General features: G+C 43.3%; 1 protein-coding gene across 7 annotated transcripts in view; it reads left to right on the forward strand.

Moving 5' to 3' along the window:
* Positions 1-5,764, forward strand: part of PLEKHA7 (pleckstrin homology domain containing A7) — a 171,877-nt gene extending 166,113 nt beyond the window's left edge. For 6 of the 7 annotated variants that reach the window (XM_063438278.1, XM_063438281.1, XM_063438284.1 and 3 more), the window contains 2 exons: positions 1,102-1,238; positions 4,108-5,764. In XM_063438278.1, the coding sequence (XP_063294348.1) occupies positions 1,102-1,238; positions 4,108-4,130 (160 nt within the window). In that variant the 3' untranslated portion in view covers positions 4,131-5,764. The remainder of the gene's footprint in view (positions 1-1,101; positions 1,239-4,107) is intronic. The other variant, XM_063438280.1, reaches the window with a different exon arrangement.
* The last annotated feature ends 15,894 nt before the right edge of the window (positions 5,765-21,658 follow it).

Consider the following 21,658-nt stretch of genomic DNA (forward strand, 5'->3'; position numbering starts at 1 on the left):
GAATTGGTGGCAACGGATTAAAAGGGACACTCTACTGGCCAGATACAAAAAAAATGAAATCCCCTTTTAGTAAATAAATCCCTAATAAAAATATTAATGCATCTAATCATGGTATTCCATTGGAATCTGTACTTTTTGTAAAATGAATAAAAAGAGGACACCCTCTTCAAACATAAAGCACTTCAAGCTAAACTGTTTTCGGGTTTTGGTGTGTTGCTTTATGGGGAGCTTGGCTAAAACAGACGTGTCTTCACTTGGCTGCTGAATCATTTTATTTTACCCCAGTAACTCGGGATATAGCAGTTCGATGGTGGTGTAATGGAATAAACCATTTATGTAAAAGGAATTTTATTAAAAAAAGGTGAGTTTTGGAAGCACAGAATATCATTAAAATGCCAGTTGTCAAGGAGTGTCATATATTAGTCCGCAAGTGAACAGTCTGTTTCTTTGCCTCTAAATTCCCCAGAAGTTAATCTGATTGCGCATCTGTAGGATGTATTGGAACAACAAATCCGATTCATGGAGGTTCCACCTTGCAGGACTTAAAGGATCTGCTGCTAATATCTTGGTGCCATATAGCACAGGACACGTTCAGAGGTCTTGTGGAGTCCATGCCTCGGCGCATCACAGCTGTTTTGGCAGCACGACAAAGACCTACACGATATTAGGCATGTGGTTTTAATGTTGCGGCTGATCAATGTATTACAGCTCAATGAGAAGTCGTTATAAGACAGGTGCTCGGGGCAAGGGCTGCCTCTTTAGATTATCTCCACTGAGCTAACCAAATCAGCAAGTAACTGGAGCAATGGTATGATTGACAGCCCAGGGGGTGTAACAAGGTTAATTTATAAAAGTGTCAATTTCTATTGAAATTATAAAACGAGGACACACTTTTCACATAAAGCACATGTCTGCAAGCTAACATTAACATTTGTAACAAACATTTAATTACTGTATGAAAGCAAACTACTTTATCGAGACATAATGAATTTGAATTAATTTACAGTCTTGTATCTTATTGGGTTTGTGTTAGTATGCATTGTAGTTTTACCATATATTGTATATAAATCGCCATGTAACAATGCGTGGCTTTATCTCCAGTGTGCATAACCGGCAAAGCGCAAGTTTTCCTGAGGAATTAGGAGACATGGACTCACAGTGGCAGGAACAGGAACGGATGATCACAATGTCCCACGCTCTGGCCTCAGAAGCCTCACAGCGAAGCAAGCAGGTTGCAGGTAGGAATAGCTGTACTAGCATGGCTCTAATCTTTGCACTGTGTACATGGTCTCCATGATCTGCTGTGTCTGATGAAGATAATGCTGAGAGCACTGTACAGGAGCTATAGGTAAGACTTCAATGGTTAATAAAAATAAAAAATATAGGAGAGGAACAGCACTGATCACAGGGGAGAATAGAGCTGCACACCTGAGGGGAAGGGTAACCCTCAAACCCTTTAAAGAATGGAGAGAACAAGATACAACACATACAGGGTGCGCTAAGTAGGACAATGAGAGATAATAAACAAAAATAATATAAAGAGTCTCTTAAAGTACAGCGAAGACCTGTAGTGTATATTCTTCAGTTCTTGCTTTGAATCCTCAGTGGTAAATATGAAATGCAAAAATAAAGACCAATAGTGCAAAACCGTTTTAGGAAAGCTGGATCACGAACAACATAGAAGTCGAGAAGTGCCAACTCACAATTTAAAGAGCTATGCCCAGCTCTAGGTAAAACAGCATACAGTGGTATTTAATACTCCCCACATGTAGGATATAACTGGACACTTGGAGGTGTATCCTCAAGACATCTTACAGCATTCCAGATAAGCGTCAGCATATAAAATACATAAAAGGGGGGAAAAACCCAATGGTGCAATAACGTAGGTTAACTGCAACTACAGACAACACTGAGGTCCTAAGAGTGCCAACTTACAATTGGGAGAGCTATAACCAGCTCTGAGTAAAACAGCATACAGTGGTATTTAAACTCCCCACATGTAGGATATCCTTCTAGCGATGCTTGCAGTGCCGGTCTTATGAAAATAAAATCACAAGAGAGGGCCCATAGTGTTTACCGTATAAAAAATAGCAGTAAAGGGTAAAATGAAACATACTTACAGTGTTCAGAGCAGCCACACTGCTCTATGAACCAGGCTTAGGTGGAATAATCCCCACCAGGGATTTCTTTTGTAGTACTGGATCTTTAAAATGATAAAAAATCAGCCAGGATAAAACAGCAACAAATAAAAGTAAGTGTGCAAAATACTTTTATTTGGATTCTTATAAAAACACACACGTATCGCCAAAACAGGTTGAGTTGGCTCTTCTCTACTTCCATGTTGTTCGTGATCCAGCTTTCCTACAGCTTCGCTGTACTTTAAGAGACTCTTTATATTATTTTTGTTTATTATCTCTCATTGTCCTACTTAGCGCACCCTGTATTTGTTGTTCAATGGTTAATAGGATAAACAGTTTCTGGGATGCACTGTGTCAAGCAGCAGGAAATATAGAACGACAAATTGTGCAGTAGGTTCCAGGAGTGTCTTTCATACATTGCTATTTAGTGAAGCTCAGACTTTCACTTCTTGCCAGACCTCTGAACTGTGACTCTGCCATTTCAGGCTCCAGGTTTGGTACTTGGTTGCTGGGGGTCCTTAGTCCTCCACAACTATTTATCTAACCTCTGTTAACTTCTTCCAAGGGCTTTTCTAATGCTGCCTTGAATGGAGTCGCAGAGACATGACACATTAAACAATTTCACACCAATAATGAACAAGCTTATATAAAAAGCATGTCAAAGAAGCCATAACAGTGTACATAATAATCAGTGATCAGGTGGTCGTGGAGTAAAATTGTGGTGCCTTGCCGGTTTTAGTTTTGGCATGATGCATGGCTGCCCACAGATTTTTACCGTGATGGAACAGTGTCATGTTAGCAGTAAAGAGAGGCAGTGCATATCCAATTCCAAAATTGATTATTTTAACCTTGCAGTTCTGAGGGTTAAAAGCAGATAGAAACTGAATGTAAAGAGTTAAAATGGTGGCGAGCCCCTGAGTGCTATAAGCTGTCTGACTGAATATCCAGCAAGATCGGATAGCGGTGCAGTGTTCTGACCCACAATAGGTTATTGGCCCACCTTTAACTTTCAGCCTCTTATGGCTAAGCGTCTGTGCCTTCTGGCTTGCATACAGAAATACTACATTATTACTATCCTAATTAACTTTTAGAATTGCCCAAATAATCATAATAAAATTGTTTCTCGATAAAATAGTTTGCTTGCTTTCATATAGTTATATGTAAATGTTTTCATATAGTTATATGTAAATGTTACAAATGTTACGTGTTTAGATCTCCTTAACTGTGCTAACAGTTGTCATTCAGTTCTGATCTCTAAATCATGCACAATGTGGAGGATACATTATCAAAGTGTTCTGAAAAGTGGAGGTTAATTTCCACCATTATTTTCATCATATTTATTAAAGTGATCTGAGCCTGCAGTACAAGAGTAGCTGATTGGCTTGAGTGTGTCAGCTGATTGCTCTCAACCATTTTGCCAAGACTTGCAAGGGGAGCGGTGCTCTGAGAACCCCACGTAAGAAGTCAAGCCATTCCAAAACGGTTTAACTGATTTAGATTGAAAGAGCTGTAGTGCTTATGGTGCTTGCAGCTTTTCATTAGCCCTTCAATTACTATAGAGTAGACATTTACATGATCCATGGGACAATAACTAACAAACATAAATTTTATTCAAATCAAGGGTGGTTATATAGAAAAAAAAAACACTATTTAGCCACAGTCATGCGATTTTAAGAATCAATGCTTAAAAAAATAAATGCTTTCTGTATAATATAACAATCACAAAGTATGGGTGTACTCACAGGTCTTGATGTCACGTTTTAATGGTGTTCCAAGCTAGACAAAAGAATGAACGTTTCTAACAATTCTTTTTTTTTTCCAAGTTCTTGATTGATCCTTTTGTGTAATGTTTCTAGACCAAGTAAAATTTGGTCTAGAAGCATTTTCTAATCTGAAGCTTATTACCGGAGCAGAATACTTGATGTCTCTGCCTCTTTTGTATCTCACTTGTTTATTTTCCTCCCCACAGCTTACTCAGTCACAAATTACTGACGTCACAATCTGATCCGTTCATTTCTTGGGGAGACAATGTCCATTTGGTGCCTGATATCATCTGAATTATCACGGAAAAACAACAGGAATTAACAAATCATTTAAATTGTATTTGTAGAAAAATGCGAATGACCACATTTTTAATCGTGTCTCCAAAGGCACAGAGCTAAAAAATTATTTTTCAATCAGCCTGATTCGAAAGAGTGTCCCATTTATTTTAGTTTTTTCCTCACTGTGTATATTGTAGTATCTGTCTATGAAAGCTTTTTTTTTTTTTTTTTTTTTTAACTGTGTGTTTTCTTTATTCTGAAGTGCTGTGAAGGTGTATGTATATATATTTATGGCCATAGGAAAATGTCAGTGCTCCGATATATATATAAATATTTCTGTGATAAGAAAATTGGCTTAATTGGAACTTAAAGGGACATCCAGGACCAAAAATCAAAACTTGTATCATGCGAATAATCTTCCAGATTTTTGCATGGCACCATTTTTTCATAGAATTTATTGGTGGATGCTTATTTAATGCTTTAAAACAAACAAAGTTAAATTGGACTTTCTTGCTTGTTGCTTCTGGAATCAGAACCTGAAGCCAGAGTTTTTCTTTCTTACAAACAGAAAGTTCTCAGCTGCCTACAATTTATGAAATGGCTTGTGAAGTGTCTGTTTAGCTTTGTACCCCAGTTTGCAATGGAAACATTTTTAAAATAAAAAAACAAACTGTGAGCCGGCAGCTGTCAGAGAGGAAAAGATGTAATCATTTTTATGTTGGGGTCCCAGTTGGTCCATTACAGCCTACAAAGGTAATTCAAGCTGATATTGGCTTGATGGTCTTACAACACTCAATCTGGATTTCCACCAGGGCGTGTGTGATTCTCTGGCCAGTGCCTGTCTAGACTGGCGTCCTATTATTAATTTCCAAATGTGCCATTTTTCTTTGTGTCCATTTAGATTCATCAAATGATTACATTGCTTGTATGAAGCAATAAATTTGGAGTAAAGGCAGAATACAGTACTCCAATAACTAGTAACTAACATTATACTGGATTCCTGAATGTACCACTTCCATATGATCACTGCTGGGGGGCCCTGACAGGGCATGTCCTGGACACAATCCATGCCGCACTATATGTTCACATCCTATAACTAGATATCTTAGAACTTGCTGGATTTGGCTCAGAGAGAGGCATCGGGTCCAGGACCTCATTTTAGCTCGAAGGCCATTTTCTCCATGACTACCAGAAGGGACTGCAGATGAAAATCAGACATTATGCCCATTTTCAGAAACGTCTTAAGCAGCCCACTTACATGAAGAACTAGGCATTACTGTGCCCTCTGGTATTTACTTACTTGTGGGCCCTTAACAGAGAGTGCAGTGACATCTCATTTGTGAATCTAACCGTTGTATCAGAACCTAAATGGGAGTTTAACTAAGGTCTCAGGTTCTACACAGAGTGTAATTATGATCCTAAAAGAACAGATCCGGGCCCCCCACGCCTAGTGGCTCCAGGACAATAGGTAGAGGAATGCAGTGTTTAGCCCTCCTATACCAGGTTTAAATATGCACACATTCTCTAATAATCTATAGAAGATTTTATATGAATATTAATTTTAATTAAGAAACTTGTCTATATATATATATATATATATATATATATATATATATATATATATATATATATATATATATATATATATATATATATATATATATATATATTTGACCAAGTGGCTTGGAAATGGTTTTAAAGATCTCTAGTAATTAGGGTTTTTTTCTTATTAAGAAATCAGGAATGCATATCACAGTATGAAGTGCTTTGTCAATACTGAACTAACATTTTGTTTTTGTTTGTGATAATTGATCAGAACTTTTGCATCTCATTGATACACAGATTGTATTTTCTTATTCCTGACAAAATAATCTCTTAAAATTATATATTTAGAAAAGTCCTATATATTTTTAACTAATGCTAAACTGCCTTTATCAACAGAAAAAGTTTTGCCAAAATTAGAGTGTTTATTTTTGACTTTTGTATAAAACAAAATTTGAATAAACAAAATGCAAAAAAAAAAATCTTTGTACATTTTTAAAGCAAATATGTGTTTGTGGATAACCAACCTTAATTTATTTGCGATTGCTTTCTGAAATTCGATACTTAATAATACCTCTTCTTGGTTTAAAGCAATATGATTTAAAGCCACTTTGTTTGACATCATTCTGACATTTGTTGTGGTTATATAGCAGATTACTTACAGTTGTATTAGAAGAAATACGGAAAACCATGCGCAAAAAGGGCCTGCAATAGTGTAATATGTTTTGTTGATACAAGAATTAAAATGCCAGGTAGGTATACATACACTGGACAAAATTATAAACGCAACACTTTTGTTTTCGCCCCCATTTTTCATGAGCTGAACTTAAAGATCTAAGACTGTTTCTATGTTCACAAAAGGCCTATTTCTCTCAAATATTCACAAATCTGTCTAACTTTGTGTTAGTGAGCACTTCTCCTTTGCCGAGATAATCCATCCACCTCACAGGTGTGGCATATCAAGATGCTGATTAGACAGTATGATTATTGCACAGGTGTGCCTTAGGCTGGCCACAATAAAAGGCTACTCTAAAATGTGCAGTATTACAGAATGGGGTGGGGGGGGGGGGGGGGAGAAGGTCCTCACGCAGTGCAATATAGCTCCTTCGCATAGAGTTGATCAGGTTGTTGATTGTGGAATGTTGGTCCACTCCTCTTCAATGGCTGTTCGAATTTGCTGGATATTGGCAGGACCTGGAACACGCCGTCATATTCGCTGATCCAGAGCATCCCAAACATGCTGAATGGGTGATCTGATTGGTGAGTATGCTGGCCATGCAAGAACTGTGATGTTTTCAGCTTCCAGGAATTGTGTACAGATCCTTGCAACATTGGGCCGTGCGTTATCATGCTGCAACATGAGGTGATGGTCGGGGCTGAATAGCACAACAATGGGCCTCAGGATCTCGTCACAGTATCTCTGTGCTTTCAAAATGCCATCAATAAAATGCACCTGTGTTCGTTGTCCATAACATATGCCTGCCCATACCATAACCCCACCGCTACCATGGGCTACTTGATCCACCATAACATCAGCAAACTGCTCACGTACACAACGCCATACACGCTGTCTGCCATCAGCCCTGTACAGTGAAAACCGGGATTCATCCGTGAAGAGAACACCACCTCTCCAAAGTGCCAGACGCCATCGAATGTGAGCATTTGCCCACTCAAGTCGGTTACAACGAAGAACTGCAGTCAGGTCGAGACCCCAATGAGGTTATGCAAAGCTATCATTGCAGCAGCTGTCTGGGTGGCTGGTCTTGGAGGTGAAGATGCTGGATGTGGAGGTCCTGGGCTGGTGTGGTTACATGTGGTCTGCGGTTGTGAGGCCGGCTGGATGTACTGGCAAATTCTCTGAAACGCCTTATGGTAGAGAAATTTAACATTTAATTCATGGGCAACAGCTCTGGTGGACATTCCTGCAGTCAGCATGCCAATTGCACCTCCCTCAAAACTTGCGACATCTGTGGCATTGTGCTGTGTGATAAAACTGCACATTTTAGAGTGGCTTTTTATTGTGGCCAGCCTAAGGCACACCTGTGCAATAATGATGCTGTCTAATCAGCATCTTGATATGCCACACCTGTGAGGTGGATGGATTATCTCAGCAAAGGAGAAGTGCTCACTAACACAGATATAGACAGATTTGTGAACAATATTTGAGAGAAATAGACCTCTTGTATATATAGAAAAAGTCTTGGATCTTCGAGTTCAGCTCGAAGCCAAATTCCAAACCCAAGGCCAGAGTAGTCTAACCAAATGTACAATTGTTTTTTCGGATCGGCTATTCCAACCTCAAACATAAAAATAGCTTAAAACCTAAAAACACTCTGTTATAAAACATTATTCATAAATCACACTAACACAAGGAATAATGAGTATTTTTTATGAATTGTAACTTTGATACCCCTAAGGAAATGGATGACAAGTATATTAATATAAGTTAGAAAATAGAGAACATCCAAATTGTTTAATTAATACAATTTAATTTAACAGATCGCTATCCCTATAAAAAACATTAAAAAAAAATACCTTTCCTGTTTTCCATAACTTATCAGATTTTGAGATTCTGTTAGAGAATTTAATGATCTGTAAACTTTGTATCAGGAGAACTGAACAGATCTTGGGATTTGTTAAAATGGCAATATTGGGTAAAAATAATTTACGTATTGGGAGCAGACAGCAGAAGCTAAATCTTTCAAATGGAAAGGTGAGCACAGAGCTAGTGGGTGGCCACAGAATGAAACACAAGTACAGTAATAAGAGGGCACACAAACTGAACAGTAATATTGGTACGATAATTCACTAAACACCTAAAATTATCAGATTTTAAATTCTCATATTTGCTAAATACAAGAACAAGCACCACTTGGTCAGTAATATTAGATGTCTGGTTTCAAATCAGACATTTCAGACTATGCAAATCATAGAATTTATATTGGATCAACATTTACCAAATAATGAATGCAAACTCACCGGTGGGGGGCTGGACAGTGACATGCCCATCCCCATATATCCAATGTCAGTGGGGCCTCTTTGGCAGTACAGGGTCATCTGCTGCCCACCATTTATCAGATATGCCTCACCCACAGCATGGCATGTGTGGGCACAAGGGAGATAATAAACCTTCCTATACTTAAATGGGGGTCATATGGATCTCGCAATTTTTTTTTTTTATTGAAAAGGGTGTCTAGTAAGAGCTTAACCCTTATTCTACTTGCGTCTATTTTTAATTCAGTGGGCAAAAAAGTCTGCATATTTAAAATTCAGGTCTGAATTTATAGCAGCATTCAGTCAAACTGAAATATAGACAGAAGTCTAGCTCCTTCAGAGCAAGAATTGTACAATTTATACATTGATCAATTTTGTGTTCTATGTACAGATTTTTGGACTAGAGTGAAAAAAAACTGTTAGAGATATGCAGAAATATACACTGCTCAAAAAAATAAAGGGAACACAAAAATAACACCCTAGATCTGAATGAATTAAATATTCTTCTGAAATACTTTGTTCTTTACATAGTTAAATGTGCTGACCACAAAAAAAAAAATGGAAATCAAATTTTTAACCCATGGAGGTCTGGATTTGGAGTCACACTCAAAATTAAAGTGGAAAAACACACTACAGGGTGATCCAACTTTGATGTAATGACCTTAAAACAAGTCAAAATGAGGGTCAGTAGTGTGTGAGGCCTCCACGTGCCTGTATGACCTCCCTACAATGCCTGTGCATGCTCCTGATGAGGTGGCAGATGGTCTCCTGAGGGATCTCCTCCCAGACCTGGACTAAAGCATCTGCCAACTCCTGGGCAGTCTGTAGTGCAACATGACGTTGGTGGATGGAGGGAGACATGATGTCCCAGATGTGCTCAATTGGATTCAGGTCTGGGGAACGGGCGGGTCAGTCCATAGCATCAATGCCTTTGTCTTGCAGGAACTGCTGACACACTCCAGCCACATGAGGTCTAGCATTGTCTTGCATTAGGAGGAACCCAGGGCCAACCGCACCAGCATATGGTCTCACAAGGGGTCTAAGGATCTCCTCTCGGTACCTAATGGCAGTCAGGCTACTCACTTTGACCCGCTGCCAAACCGGTCATGCTGGAGGATGTTGCAGGCAGCAGAACGTTCTCCACGGCGTCTCCAGACTCTGTCACGTCTGTCACATGTGCTCAGTATGAACCTGTTTTCATCTGTGAAGAGCACAGGGCGCCAGTGGCGAGTTTGCCAATCTTGGTGTTCTCTGGCAAATGCCAAAATGTCCTGCACGGTGTTGGGCTGTAAGCACAACCCTCACCTGGGGACGTTGGACCATCATGGAGTCTGTTTCTGACCGTTTGAGCAGACACATGCACATTTGTGGCCTGCTGGAGGTCATTTTGCAGGGCTCTGGCAATGCTCCTCCTGTTCCTCCTTGCACAAAGGCGGAGGTAGCGGTCCTGCTGCTGGGTTGTTTCCCTCCTACGGCCTCCTCCACATCTCCTGATGTACCGGCCTGTCTCCTGGTAGCGTCTCCATGCTCTGGACACTACGCGGACAGACACAGCAAACCTTCTTGCCACAGCTCGCATTGATGTGCCATCCTGGATGAGCTGCACTACCTGAGCCACTTGTGTGGGTTGTAGACTCAGTCTCATGCTACCACTAGAGTGAAAGCACCACCAGCATTCAAAAGTGACCAAAACATCAGCCAGGAAGCATAGGAACTGAGAAGTTGTCGGTGGTCACCACCTGCAGAACCACTCCTTTATTGGGGGTGTCTTGCTAATTGCCTATAATTTCCATCTGATGTCTATCCCATTTGCACAACAGCATGTGAAATTGATTGTCACTCAGTGTTGCTTCCTAAATAGACAGTTTGATTTCACAGAAGTGTGATTGACTTGGAGTTACATTGTGTTGTTTAAGTGTTCCCTTTATTTTTTTGAGCAGTGTATATATCAGACATTCTCCAATCTTCACCCTAATAACCGCAGACAGACAGCACTAGAGACCCTCAAATAAATGTCTCCGCAATAAACCTTTCTCAAAGTACTAAATGCAAGCAGCCCCTCACTTTGCATTACTTGCTAGGATCTTTCAGAAGATGTTTGAAATCCAGACTGTAAGATCTTTTTTTTCTTTCATCTGTAAAAATACTTTCCTCAAACTTTTTTTCAGCTAATGTTTATTGAGCTGTTTCAGAAGCTGCGGCAAGATGCCATTACGCTCTCATCCATGTCATTAGGACAATTCGCTTTGTAGCATGGAAATATTGCTGCATCTATTATTCCATAGGGTTTGTTCTTATCATAAAAGAACATCGAAGAATTATACAGTCGTGTTTCTCGGAAACAGATGCACACACCACGTCCCACAGCTATCTGCATATATGCTTCCCAAAGAGGTTGACATCCCATCAAGAAAGCAGATTCCCATCTCTTGTTAGCATCCATAGTGCTTTAAGCCAGTTATTCACATGGAAAATCTACTCTTTGAATGGACGGTCTCCAGCACTTCACACAACTCCTGGTGTTTGGGACTCCACTAGCTGCAGGGTACCACTATACAGTGCAGCAAAGGCTGAGGAAGTCTGGATCAAAAGTGATTTCCATTTTATTTTATTCTTCAAACCTTCAACAGCAACTTGTAGTTTCCTTCACTCAAACTGACACTATAGGCACTTCCTCTGAATAGCAGAGTAAAACTATTTCTTTTTTTTTTTGTAAATATATTTTTATTGTCATTTTTATATATTCAATGTGAGACTCACAGGTCTCAATCGTTATAAACAATATATAAATCGAGACTCGCAGGTCTCTTTAAGATAGGCAAACAAAGCACAACATGTGCTACAAAATATAGGTTGGGAGTGGAGCACGCAGGCCCCCAACAGTGGTGGACACGCAGGTCCTAACAAAAGTGAACCTTGGTTAAGTTTTTGGTAAAACATTCGTGCGTCCCTCTGGGTTTAACTACATATTGGGTTGCCCCTAGTAGTTGTCATGGTGCTTAAATACAAAACGAATGTAGCTGCGGTTCATTGGATAAGGGGGTTGGGTAACCAAGTGTTCCAAACATCTCTAAGTCACCGTAGGTGAGCCTTGTGTGTCTACGTGGCTGCCTGAGCCTTCGTACAGTAATCATACGTGTCCCTGTGTTGTCGGGGTATTTGCCTACGGCCTTAATGGAGGATGTGGGAAATGTTAGAGGGGGGGGAAATGAGGGGATGGGGGGGGATTCTGAAGGTGGGGGGGTATGAGCTCTGTGGTAGGTTGGGTGGGTGGGGTGGTAGGGTCAGTCCGTCCCGTCGTGTGAGTCTCCCGTTTCCAGGTGAGTGGTGAAGTCTGTCTGTATGGTGGTTACTATCCAGTGTGTCCAGGTCTCCATATATTTCCCTGTGGTATTGGTGGCTCCTGAGTGGAGTTCTTCTATAGCCCTGAGGTCCTCCATTTGGTTGAACCAGGCTCTTAGGGGTGGGGGTCTGTCCTGTCTCCAGTATTGAGGGATGATCTGCTTTGCTACATTGAGGATCCTAATTGTCAGGGATTTTTTATATCTAGATCTGGGTGTTGTCGTGTGGTGTAACAGCATCGCCGCTGGGTCCAGCGGTGGTGGTGCATCTGATAACCTCGACAAGATATCGTGAATAGACTTCCAAAATGGTGTTATCTTACGGCAGTCCCACCATAGATGTAGTGTGGTGCCTGTAGCCTCTCCACATCTCCAACACAGGTCGGAGTGTGAGGGGTCTATGGCATGTAATCTGTGTGGGGTGCGGTACCAGTGGCTCAATAGTTTAAATGCCGTCTCTTGCGTCTTCGAAAAGGTGGAGCAGTGGTGTGTTATATAGCAAATTTTGTCCCATTCTGTCTCTGTAAATGTCCTCCCCAGGATCGTTTCCCATGTTCCCTTAAAGGCTGGAGTCTCTGTGGGGGTCTCCCTCTGTAGCAGTGAATACAGGATAGAAATGCTGTGGGGAAGGGGGTCTGGTTGGATACAGTAGTCCTCGAAGGTGGTCGGTTCCCTAGCGTAGTTCTGTCCTCCGGGCAGTGAGTCAATGTAGTTCGAAAGTTGTTTGTATTTGAAAGTTTGCATGAATGTGGGGTGTGTACATTCCGTCAGTTGTGTGAGTGTTTTCCGTCCGTTATGTGTGTGTATGTGGTGTAGTCTGGGGATTGGGTTGTGTATGAGGTCTCTGAAGGCCTTTGGATCCAGCCCGGGTGGAAAGTCTCGGTCATGGATGAGTGGTAGTAAGGGTGAGGGGTGTCGGGTGAGGCCATGTACCCGGGACGCCCTGTGCCATACCCGTAGGGTATGTTGCGCCAGAGAGGAGCATCCCCGGCCCCCTCCGGAGCACCATGGTAGGGTCGACACCGGCCCTGCTGTCTCCGTCTCTTCCACCGTTTTCCATTGTTTGTGGACGTTGGTCTTGGTCCAGTCTAGGACCCTCCGTAGGTGTCCAGCCGTGTAATATAGATAGAAGTCGGGGATGGCCAACCCCCCCCCTCTCCTTAGGTAGAGTGAGGGTCTGGTACTTGAGACGTGGTCTTTTCCCGTTCCATATATACGCGCTAGTCAGCGTGCGTAAGGCAGTGAAGAATCTTTTAGGGATTGTTATGGGGAGTGTCTGGAATAGGTAGAGCAATCGTGGGAGAAGGTTCATTTTAATTACCTGAACCCTTCCCAGCCACGATATATGTGGGTGAGACCATTCGGCTAGGTCCCTTTTGAAAGTGTTCAGCATAGGGGAGAAGTTTTCTCTGTATATGTCTTCTTTCTGTCTAGTGAGCCATGTGCCTAGGTAACGTATTTTATGTTCTGCCCATTGGAATGGGAAGCTGGGGCGGATGGGGGTAATTCTGTTGTCAGGTAAGTCTACATTCAGTATGTGGGATTTGGAGTAATTTATTTTGAGGTTGGAGATGTGTCCGAATGTCTTGAAGGATTGCAGAATGTTGGGGAGAGAGATCTCCGGTTTCGTAACGTAAAAGAGGAGGTCATCCGCGTATGCGGCCACCTTGTGATGTGTGTCTCTTGTGCGTATGCCCGTTATGTCGTGGTGTTCTCTGATGGCTATCATAAAGGGTTCAAGGGCAAGGACGAAGAGCAGTGGGGAAAGTGGGCAACCCTGACGGGTGCCGTTGTATATCGGAAATTCGTCCGTCAGTGCCCGGTTTACTATGACATGAGCCGTGGGCCCATCATACATGGCTGTGATCCAGTCCTGCATGTGGGGTCCCAGACCTATTTGACCCAGGATCTGGAATAGGTACTCCCATCCCACTCTGTCGAAGGCCTTCTCCGCGTCCGTGGACAGAAGGAGAAGGCCTCCGGCGTCACAGGTCTTGTTGTGCATAAGGGCAAGGGTTCGAATGGTATTGTCTCGCGCTTCACGGTCTGTGACAAAACCGACTTGGTCGGGGTGCACCAGTGCGGGGATGTGTGGTTGCAGGCGACCGGCAAGCATCTTCGCCATCAACTTAATGTCGCAATTGATGAGGGAGATGGGCCTGTAGTTCCCGCAGTGCTCCGCGTCCTTGCCCTCCTTTGGAATGATAGTAATGTGTGCTGTCAACGCCTGTTTGGGGAAATGGTGACCTTCTCTAATCGCGTTAAAGGAGGCCAGCATAGGTTGGTACAATTTATCTGCGAAGTGCTTGTAGTAGCAAAGAGGCAGGCCGTCGGGGCCCGGACTCTTGCCAGGTTTAGTGCCTTTAATCGCCCTCGATAGCTCCTCAATTGAGAAGGGTTCATCAAGCTGGTCGGCCACCTGTTGATCTAGTACGGGTAGTTTATGGGTCAGCAGATATTGTCGGATGGAGTCTTTTAGGTGGGCGGCCGCCATCTCCGACTTCGGTCGGGGAAGCGAGTAGAGTTCTGAGTAGTAGGTTTTTATCGTTTGCATGATTTCGGATGGTAGGCGGCGCGTCACTCCCTGTTTGTCTCGTATTTTATTGATGTATGTCATTTGGCGTCGTTTCGCCAGCATCCTGGCTAAGAGGTTGCCGCTCTTATTGCCGTGTAGGGAAAAAAAGGCCCTATGTCTAAGGGCTTCTCTATGGTGTTTAGACTGGATCAGGGAGGTCAGGTCTCGTCGCAGTTGTAGAAGTTGTGTGTGAAGGGCCGGGGATTGGTTTTGTTTGTGAAGCGTGTCGTGTTTGTGTATGTCTGTTATGAGTTGAGTAAAACTATTTCAATCAGGTGGTCTCATAGACACCATTTGATTGTCGCAGAGCAGCATTTTTCCGCGCATGCACACTAACCCCCCCCCCCCCCATGCATTTATGGAAAGCATTTGATTGGCTGAAATTATCCATCTCTATGATCTCAACCAAGTAGGTGGGACAGCAATGCAGAGACACCTTTATATTCCCAACACTATAGTGTTCCTTTAAGAGTGATCACCAGGTTTACCCACTCCTGATGAGAAAAGCTGCCTCTTCTGCAGTGTCACAGCATGGCGCACTCTAACATAAAGCTCTAAACCTGTAATGATGTTTTATATAATTCTGTGAATAAGGGATTTGAGATGACCAGGCCAATAAAACAGGTTCTCCTACCCTGCACCACAGAATTTTGGAATTAAACAGCTTGTCTGTTTCACCCACTGGTTAAGATTGACTGTTGACATCATATGCTCACCGCAGCTCTTTTAAAGTCACACAGACCACATTATTTTAACCGGTGCAGTGACCCTGTCATTTTAACCATTCAATTAAAAACATTTTTTTCCCGAAGCAAATAAACCTACCATAGCTTAAAGGGACACTCCAAGCACCAAACTAAATTAAATTGTTATGGTGCCAGAGGTCCACCGGAGACACTATGAAAGGTTTAATCTCAAAGTTGCTTCCAGCGGCGATGTCCACTCCCCCATAGTGGCATCCAGCTTCTGACTTTTCTGAAGATTCATGAAGTGCAGGGTGCAGCAGATGTATATTTTCCAAGCCAGTTTTGTGAATGAAGTATCACTGATTGGCTAAGAGCATCAGCTGACTACTCTCGGCTTAGAGCAGTCAGGTGACACCCTCAGCCAGTCAGTAGCCTAATGCAGCATGGGGGGAGGAGTGGACATCGCCACTGGGGGTGGCTGGCACCATAACAATTTATTTTAGATGAAGTTGTTTTGGTGCCTAGAGTGTACTTTTAAATAAATTAAAATATACATTTTTTGTCATTAATACTCATTTACGTAATGAAAATTCCAAGCTAGCACTCACCTTATACTTGTAATGAATTCCTCAGTTAATGGATAAAAAAAAGGCACTCACCAGCATTTGTTTGAGTTAAGAAACAGCTGGCACTGGCCCCAGCAGTCTATGTATGTATTATCCAGCTTTTGTTGAACATTCATAGAGTTCTGTGAAGGAAATGCCAGACCCGGTCCAGCATGTACTAACCACCAGTTTGTGTTGCTAGATGCACTATGGAGGTTATAGGTGTACTACTGATCAGACTCCTTATACGTGGGGTTATGGACACAAATGCAGTTCTGGATCTTTTCCAGAATGCTGAGAACTGGCAAAGGAGATCCAGGTCCTTGCACACGCTGGGAGAAGAACACTAATCTGTATCCCCTGAGTAACGAGGTGGGTGTATAGCTGCAGGTATAGCCTCGTGTAAGGCTTTCATGGTGAAATTGGTTAGTAATCCAAGCGGTTACATAGAAACATTTTTTGGCTGTTGACAGCTAGAGTAGCCAAAATAAATAATAAAATAAAATATGCCTAAGGGGGTTTATTGTTCCCATAGAGAATACATTCTGACTTATGCCCCTTCCCTACATGGTGCTTAAAATGCATTTTTCTGGGGGGCGTGGCCTAACACCCGAGCCGCATGGACGTGTTCCTCTAGAGCTCCGAGGAGATACACGTTAAAGGAGGAAAAAATAACCGGGCTACATACCATACTTCGGTACAAAACACTGCAGGGACCAACACGATGTCTCACCGCTCCGCCAAGAAACCGGCGAAAGCGGATAAAGCAACCTTTTTTATGGCTAAAGCCGTAAGCAACAAACACCGCGACGGCCGTGAAGAAATCCAAGATGGCGGCGGCCACGGATCCAGGGAGGACTCTCCATCCCCTCCCTCCTCACCCACCTCACTACCAGAGGATAGCCCCCTCACAATTACCACAATGAAGTCCTTCATGGCGGATTTCACCCTGCAGGTACAGGGCACCATTGCCAGGCAGATAAAAACGCTAGCCGGCGAACTTAAAAGGGACATACAAGACCTGGGCCTACGCACGTCCCACATGGAGAACGCAATCAGCAAGCAGGCCTCCGCGCATAACTGACCAGCTACACCGTGTGCAACAACTTATCCGAGAACAAAACCTGAAAATTGCTGACTTGGAAGATAGGTCCAGGAGAAATAATCTACGTATCAGGGGTATCCCTGAATCAGTCACAAATTAAGCCCTGCACAACTATCTCCAGGCCTTTTTCTTGTAACTGATTCCAGAAGTTCACCCGGATCAGGTGGTCCTGGATAGAACACACCGACTCAGGAGACCCCAAAACCTTCCTACCTCAACAGCCAGAGATGTAATAACCAGAGTGCATTTTTTCCATGTCAAAGAGAAGATTGTCAAAGCAGCTAGAAAAGAGAATATACCCTCTCAATATGGGAACCTGAAGATCTTTGCGGACTTGTCAGCGCACACACCCCAATTTCGCAAATCGCTTGCACCTATCACCACCACACTAAGGGCGTAGGAGGTCCCTTACCGGTGGGGCTTCCAAACAAAGCTTATTGTCCACCACGACAACTCCAATCATCCCATCACTTCTGTGGAGGAAGGCTTGAAGAAGCTGGCGGACTGGGGGCTCCCTGGGCCGGACGTACCTGTGCAACCCGTTACAAAAATACCAAGACTGTCGGCAGACTGGTCCAAGGCCTAACGTGCAGGCTGAGTATATGCTATATGATTGCTAGACCAATACCTCATTAACCGTTCTACATTTGTATATATGTTGTGCCATTGCTCACTGTCTCTCTTGGTCCCACGACCCTCAGTGAAAGAGGGATATGTTTGTATAATGCTCATTGTTGTGCTTATTATTGTAGTACATAATGACCGCAGCAACTTTTAGTTGACGGCTAGAATAGGCGCTGCCCATTAGCAGATACACTCCAAGACATCCCTGTTCCTGTTACTTAAGCACAGACAGGGCAAGGCACTGATGCATATTGGTTGTGCCTCATGTAGCGAGGTCTCTTACACCCCTGCTCAAACGGGATATTCCCAATTCCTTACCTCCTACGCGTGACTCCCCACCCCCTAGATACGGTCATCAATACACCAGAACGAACAACAGCCACGTCACCCACCACCTGTGCCCAGTACAACTAGGCACGATATAGCTCAAGTGGTTTGAGCTCTTTGTAACTTGTTTCTAAATGTTTTTCTCTGTTATTCCCATCTTGACCCCCAACAGACCTGCCATTACAAAGCTGAGCAATATTGTGTACCGCACACTAGACACCTCACATTGCCATACGCTTTATGACTATGAGACTCATGAGTCATCACCTGCTCGATATCCAACACTCTGTTATGAAAATAGTCTCCTATAACGTGAAGGGGCTTAACTCCCCGAATAAAAGAAGCCTATTACTCCAGACGCTACAACACCAACATATAGATATAGTGTGTATCCAGGAAACCCATTTTAAGTCACCCATGGAACCGAGGTTATTTGCTAAACTATACCCTAATCAATTCCATGCTAAATCTGCTACCAAGACGAAAGGGGTGTCAATTCTAATTAGCAGGGACATAGCTCTGGACGTCCAGAGACAGTACATTGACCCACAAGGGAGGTTCATTATATTAGTGGGCCTTTTTAATGCGACGCAATACACACTGGTTACAGCCTACTTCCCCAACACCGATTCGACAAACTTCCTAACCAAACTTCCCTGTGTGGGGATTTTAACTTCATCCAGTCTCCACAATTGGACACATCAGCAACGCCATCCCATAATAGGAGTAGACGCCTATCTAAGACATGCAAAAGCCTCACCCCCCTGCTCTCAAAATATGGCCTATATGACGGCTGGAGAATCTCACACCCCATGGAGAGGGACTACACGTTCCACTCCGCGGTGCACAATACCTATTCCCGCATAGACGCGTTCCTGCTAGACAGCAGGTCCCTGGCCCAATTGGCGGAATGTAAGATAGGATCATTTGCTTGGTCAGATCATTGCCCAGTTTACATCACACTACATGACGCTTTCCAATTCAGGGGGCGGGGGACCTGGAAACTTCATGAGTCGCTACTCTCTGACAAGTCCTTTGCTGACCTAGTAAAAAACGAATTAGACCACTATTTCCGACTGAATAGCGGGGGAGAGGTATCAGAAACCTCGGTTTGGCTAGCCCATAAGGCGGTAGTCCGAGGCCTCTTCATTAAGAGATCAGCATACTTGAAAAGACAGAGACAGGGAGAACTTCTCCGATGTCAAGAACAAATTGCAGAACTAACTGATAGGAACAAAACCAACCCCACCAGGAAACTTGAAAACTGCGTACTTACTGAATAGATTGAGAGCGACCAACTACCACTCCGGTGGGAAAGCCAACAAGTACCTAGCAGCACGACTGCGGGACAAACTATCCACTAATAGAATAGCGCACATACTGGGGGAAGACGGGACAAAAAAGCTAGGGCCCCAAGAGATTAGTGACACGTTTGCCACCTTCTATTCCAGACTGTATAATTTGAAAGACGACCCCAATACGCACACCCCCACTGAAATTGAAGTGAAAAAGTTTCTTGACCGCATTAAACTACCCCAACTCTCACGGAGCCAAATCGATACCCTGACGCGCCCCCTCACAGTGACGGAGATCTTAGACACTATCAGGGAATTGAAAATGTTACTTGCGCTTTCTCCTTAATCCCTATGTATATTTAGACAAATGGAGGTCATTTAGTTGCTCCAATGGCCATTGGAGGGATGCCCGCCTGCCAACGTCAAGGCAGACCCCCCTAAGCGGGTCCTAACACTGACCCTTCAGCCTGCTTCCTTGAGCTTCTGGCAAAGATATCTCTAATGAGACAGAAAGGGGTATTTTTTATATACACCCCTTTACTTATTAACCCTTAATAGGGAACACATGGGATGGGTAGCAGCATTGTAACCAGGCTGTGTGATACAAAGTAAATACAAATACAAAAAGAGAAGTCCTGCGCTTAAGCAGCAAGGACTACAACACACATCAGCCCCAATATATAGTAAAAACCAAAGAAAAGAAAATGTTACTTGCGCTTTCTCCTTAATCCCTATGTATATTTAGACAAATGGAGGTCATTTAGTTGCTCCAATGGCGCAGGACTTCTCTTTTTGTATTTATATTTACTTTGTATCACACAGCCTGGTTACAATGCTGCTACCCATCCCATGTGTTCCCTATTAAGGGTTAATAAGTAAAGGGGTGTATATAAAAAATACCCCTTTCTGTCTCATTAGAGATATCTTTGCCAGAAGCTCAAGGAAGCAGGCTGAAGGGTCAGTGTTAGGACCCGCTTAGGGGGGTCTGCCTTGACGTTGGCAGGCGGGCATCCCTCCAATGGCCATTGGAGCAACTAAATGACCTCCATTTGTCTAAATATACATAGGGATTAAGGAGAAAGCGCAAGTAACATTTTCTTTTCTTTGGTTTTTACTATATATTGGGGCTGATGTGTGTTGTAGTCCTTGCTGCTTAAGCGCAGGACTTCTCTTTTTGTATTTGTACTATCAGGGAATTGCCTAATGGCAAATCCCCTGGAGCAGATGGGTTCTCCAATCTCTACTATGAAAAGTACGCCTTGACGCTGGCACCACACCTGCTGGAAACCTTCCACCAGGCGATGGAGAAGGGAGCACTGCCGCCGGATAGGCTGCGGGCCACTATAGTGACCCTGCCAAAACCCGGTAAATCGACTGACAACTGTAAAAATTTCCATCCCATCTCCCTACTCAATACGGACGCTAAGCTGTATGCAAAAATCTTGGCAAACCGATTTGCCCCTTTGCTGCCCTCCCTTATCAACGATGACCAAACCGGCTTCGTAAAAGGCAGACAAGGCCTGGATAACACCCGAAAGCTATCGGTGGTCCTCCAGCGACTTAGGGGGGCCAGAGAGGGCGGTCTCCTGTTAGCACTAGATGCCGAAAAGGCGTTTGACCGCCTTGGCTGGCCCTTCCTTCAGGGGGTGCTGGAGGCATATGGGGTCCCATCTCAAGTTTGCCGACAAATATTCGCACTTTATGCGAGTCCCTCGGAACAAGTACTCCAGTCGGGTTTCCTCTCCTCCCCTTTCCAGATAACCAATGGTACGAGGCAGGGGTGCCCGCTCTCCCCGTTGTTGTACGTTTTTGCTTTAGAACCATTGTTAGAGGGGATCAGAAGTAATGATGAAATCCAGGGAGTTAAGATCAGTCACAAAGTGGTCAAAGTAGGAGCCTTTGCGGATGACATTTTACTCTGACACACCCGTGTACCACACTCTCCGTAGTTATGAGGCTGATAAAGGAATATGGGAGGGTGTCCTACTACTCCCTCAATACGTCCAAAACCCAGGCACTAGGCATATCAATACCAGCCACCCTAACCAAACAACTCCAGCGGGACTACACATTCGAATGGAGAACTGATACTATCACGTATCTGGGGATTACATATACAAGAGCCCACCCTGCTCTGTTCGCTGCGAACTATGTGGCGGTATGGAACATTTGCCGTAACTTACTTAAAAAATGGTCACCATTATACTTGTCTTGGACGGAAAGGGTCATAGCGATCAAAATGTCAATCCTCCCTAGACTACTCTACCTGTTTCGTAACCTACCACTAGAACTCCCCAGATCCTTTTTTAAAACGGTCCAATCAGACATAAACCAATTTGTGTGGAAAGGGGGCAAACCCAGAGTGTCACAAGCCTTGCTAAACG

The sequence above is a fragment of the Pelobates fuscus genome, chromosome 12 (assembly GCF_036172605.1).
Source record: "Pelobates fuscus isolate aPelFus1 chromosome 12, aPelFus1.pri, whole genome shotgun sequence".
Lineage (NCBI taxonomy): Eukaryota > Metazoa > Chordata > Amphibia > Anura > Pelobatidae > Pelobates > Pelobates fuscus.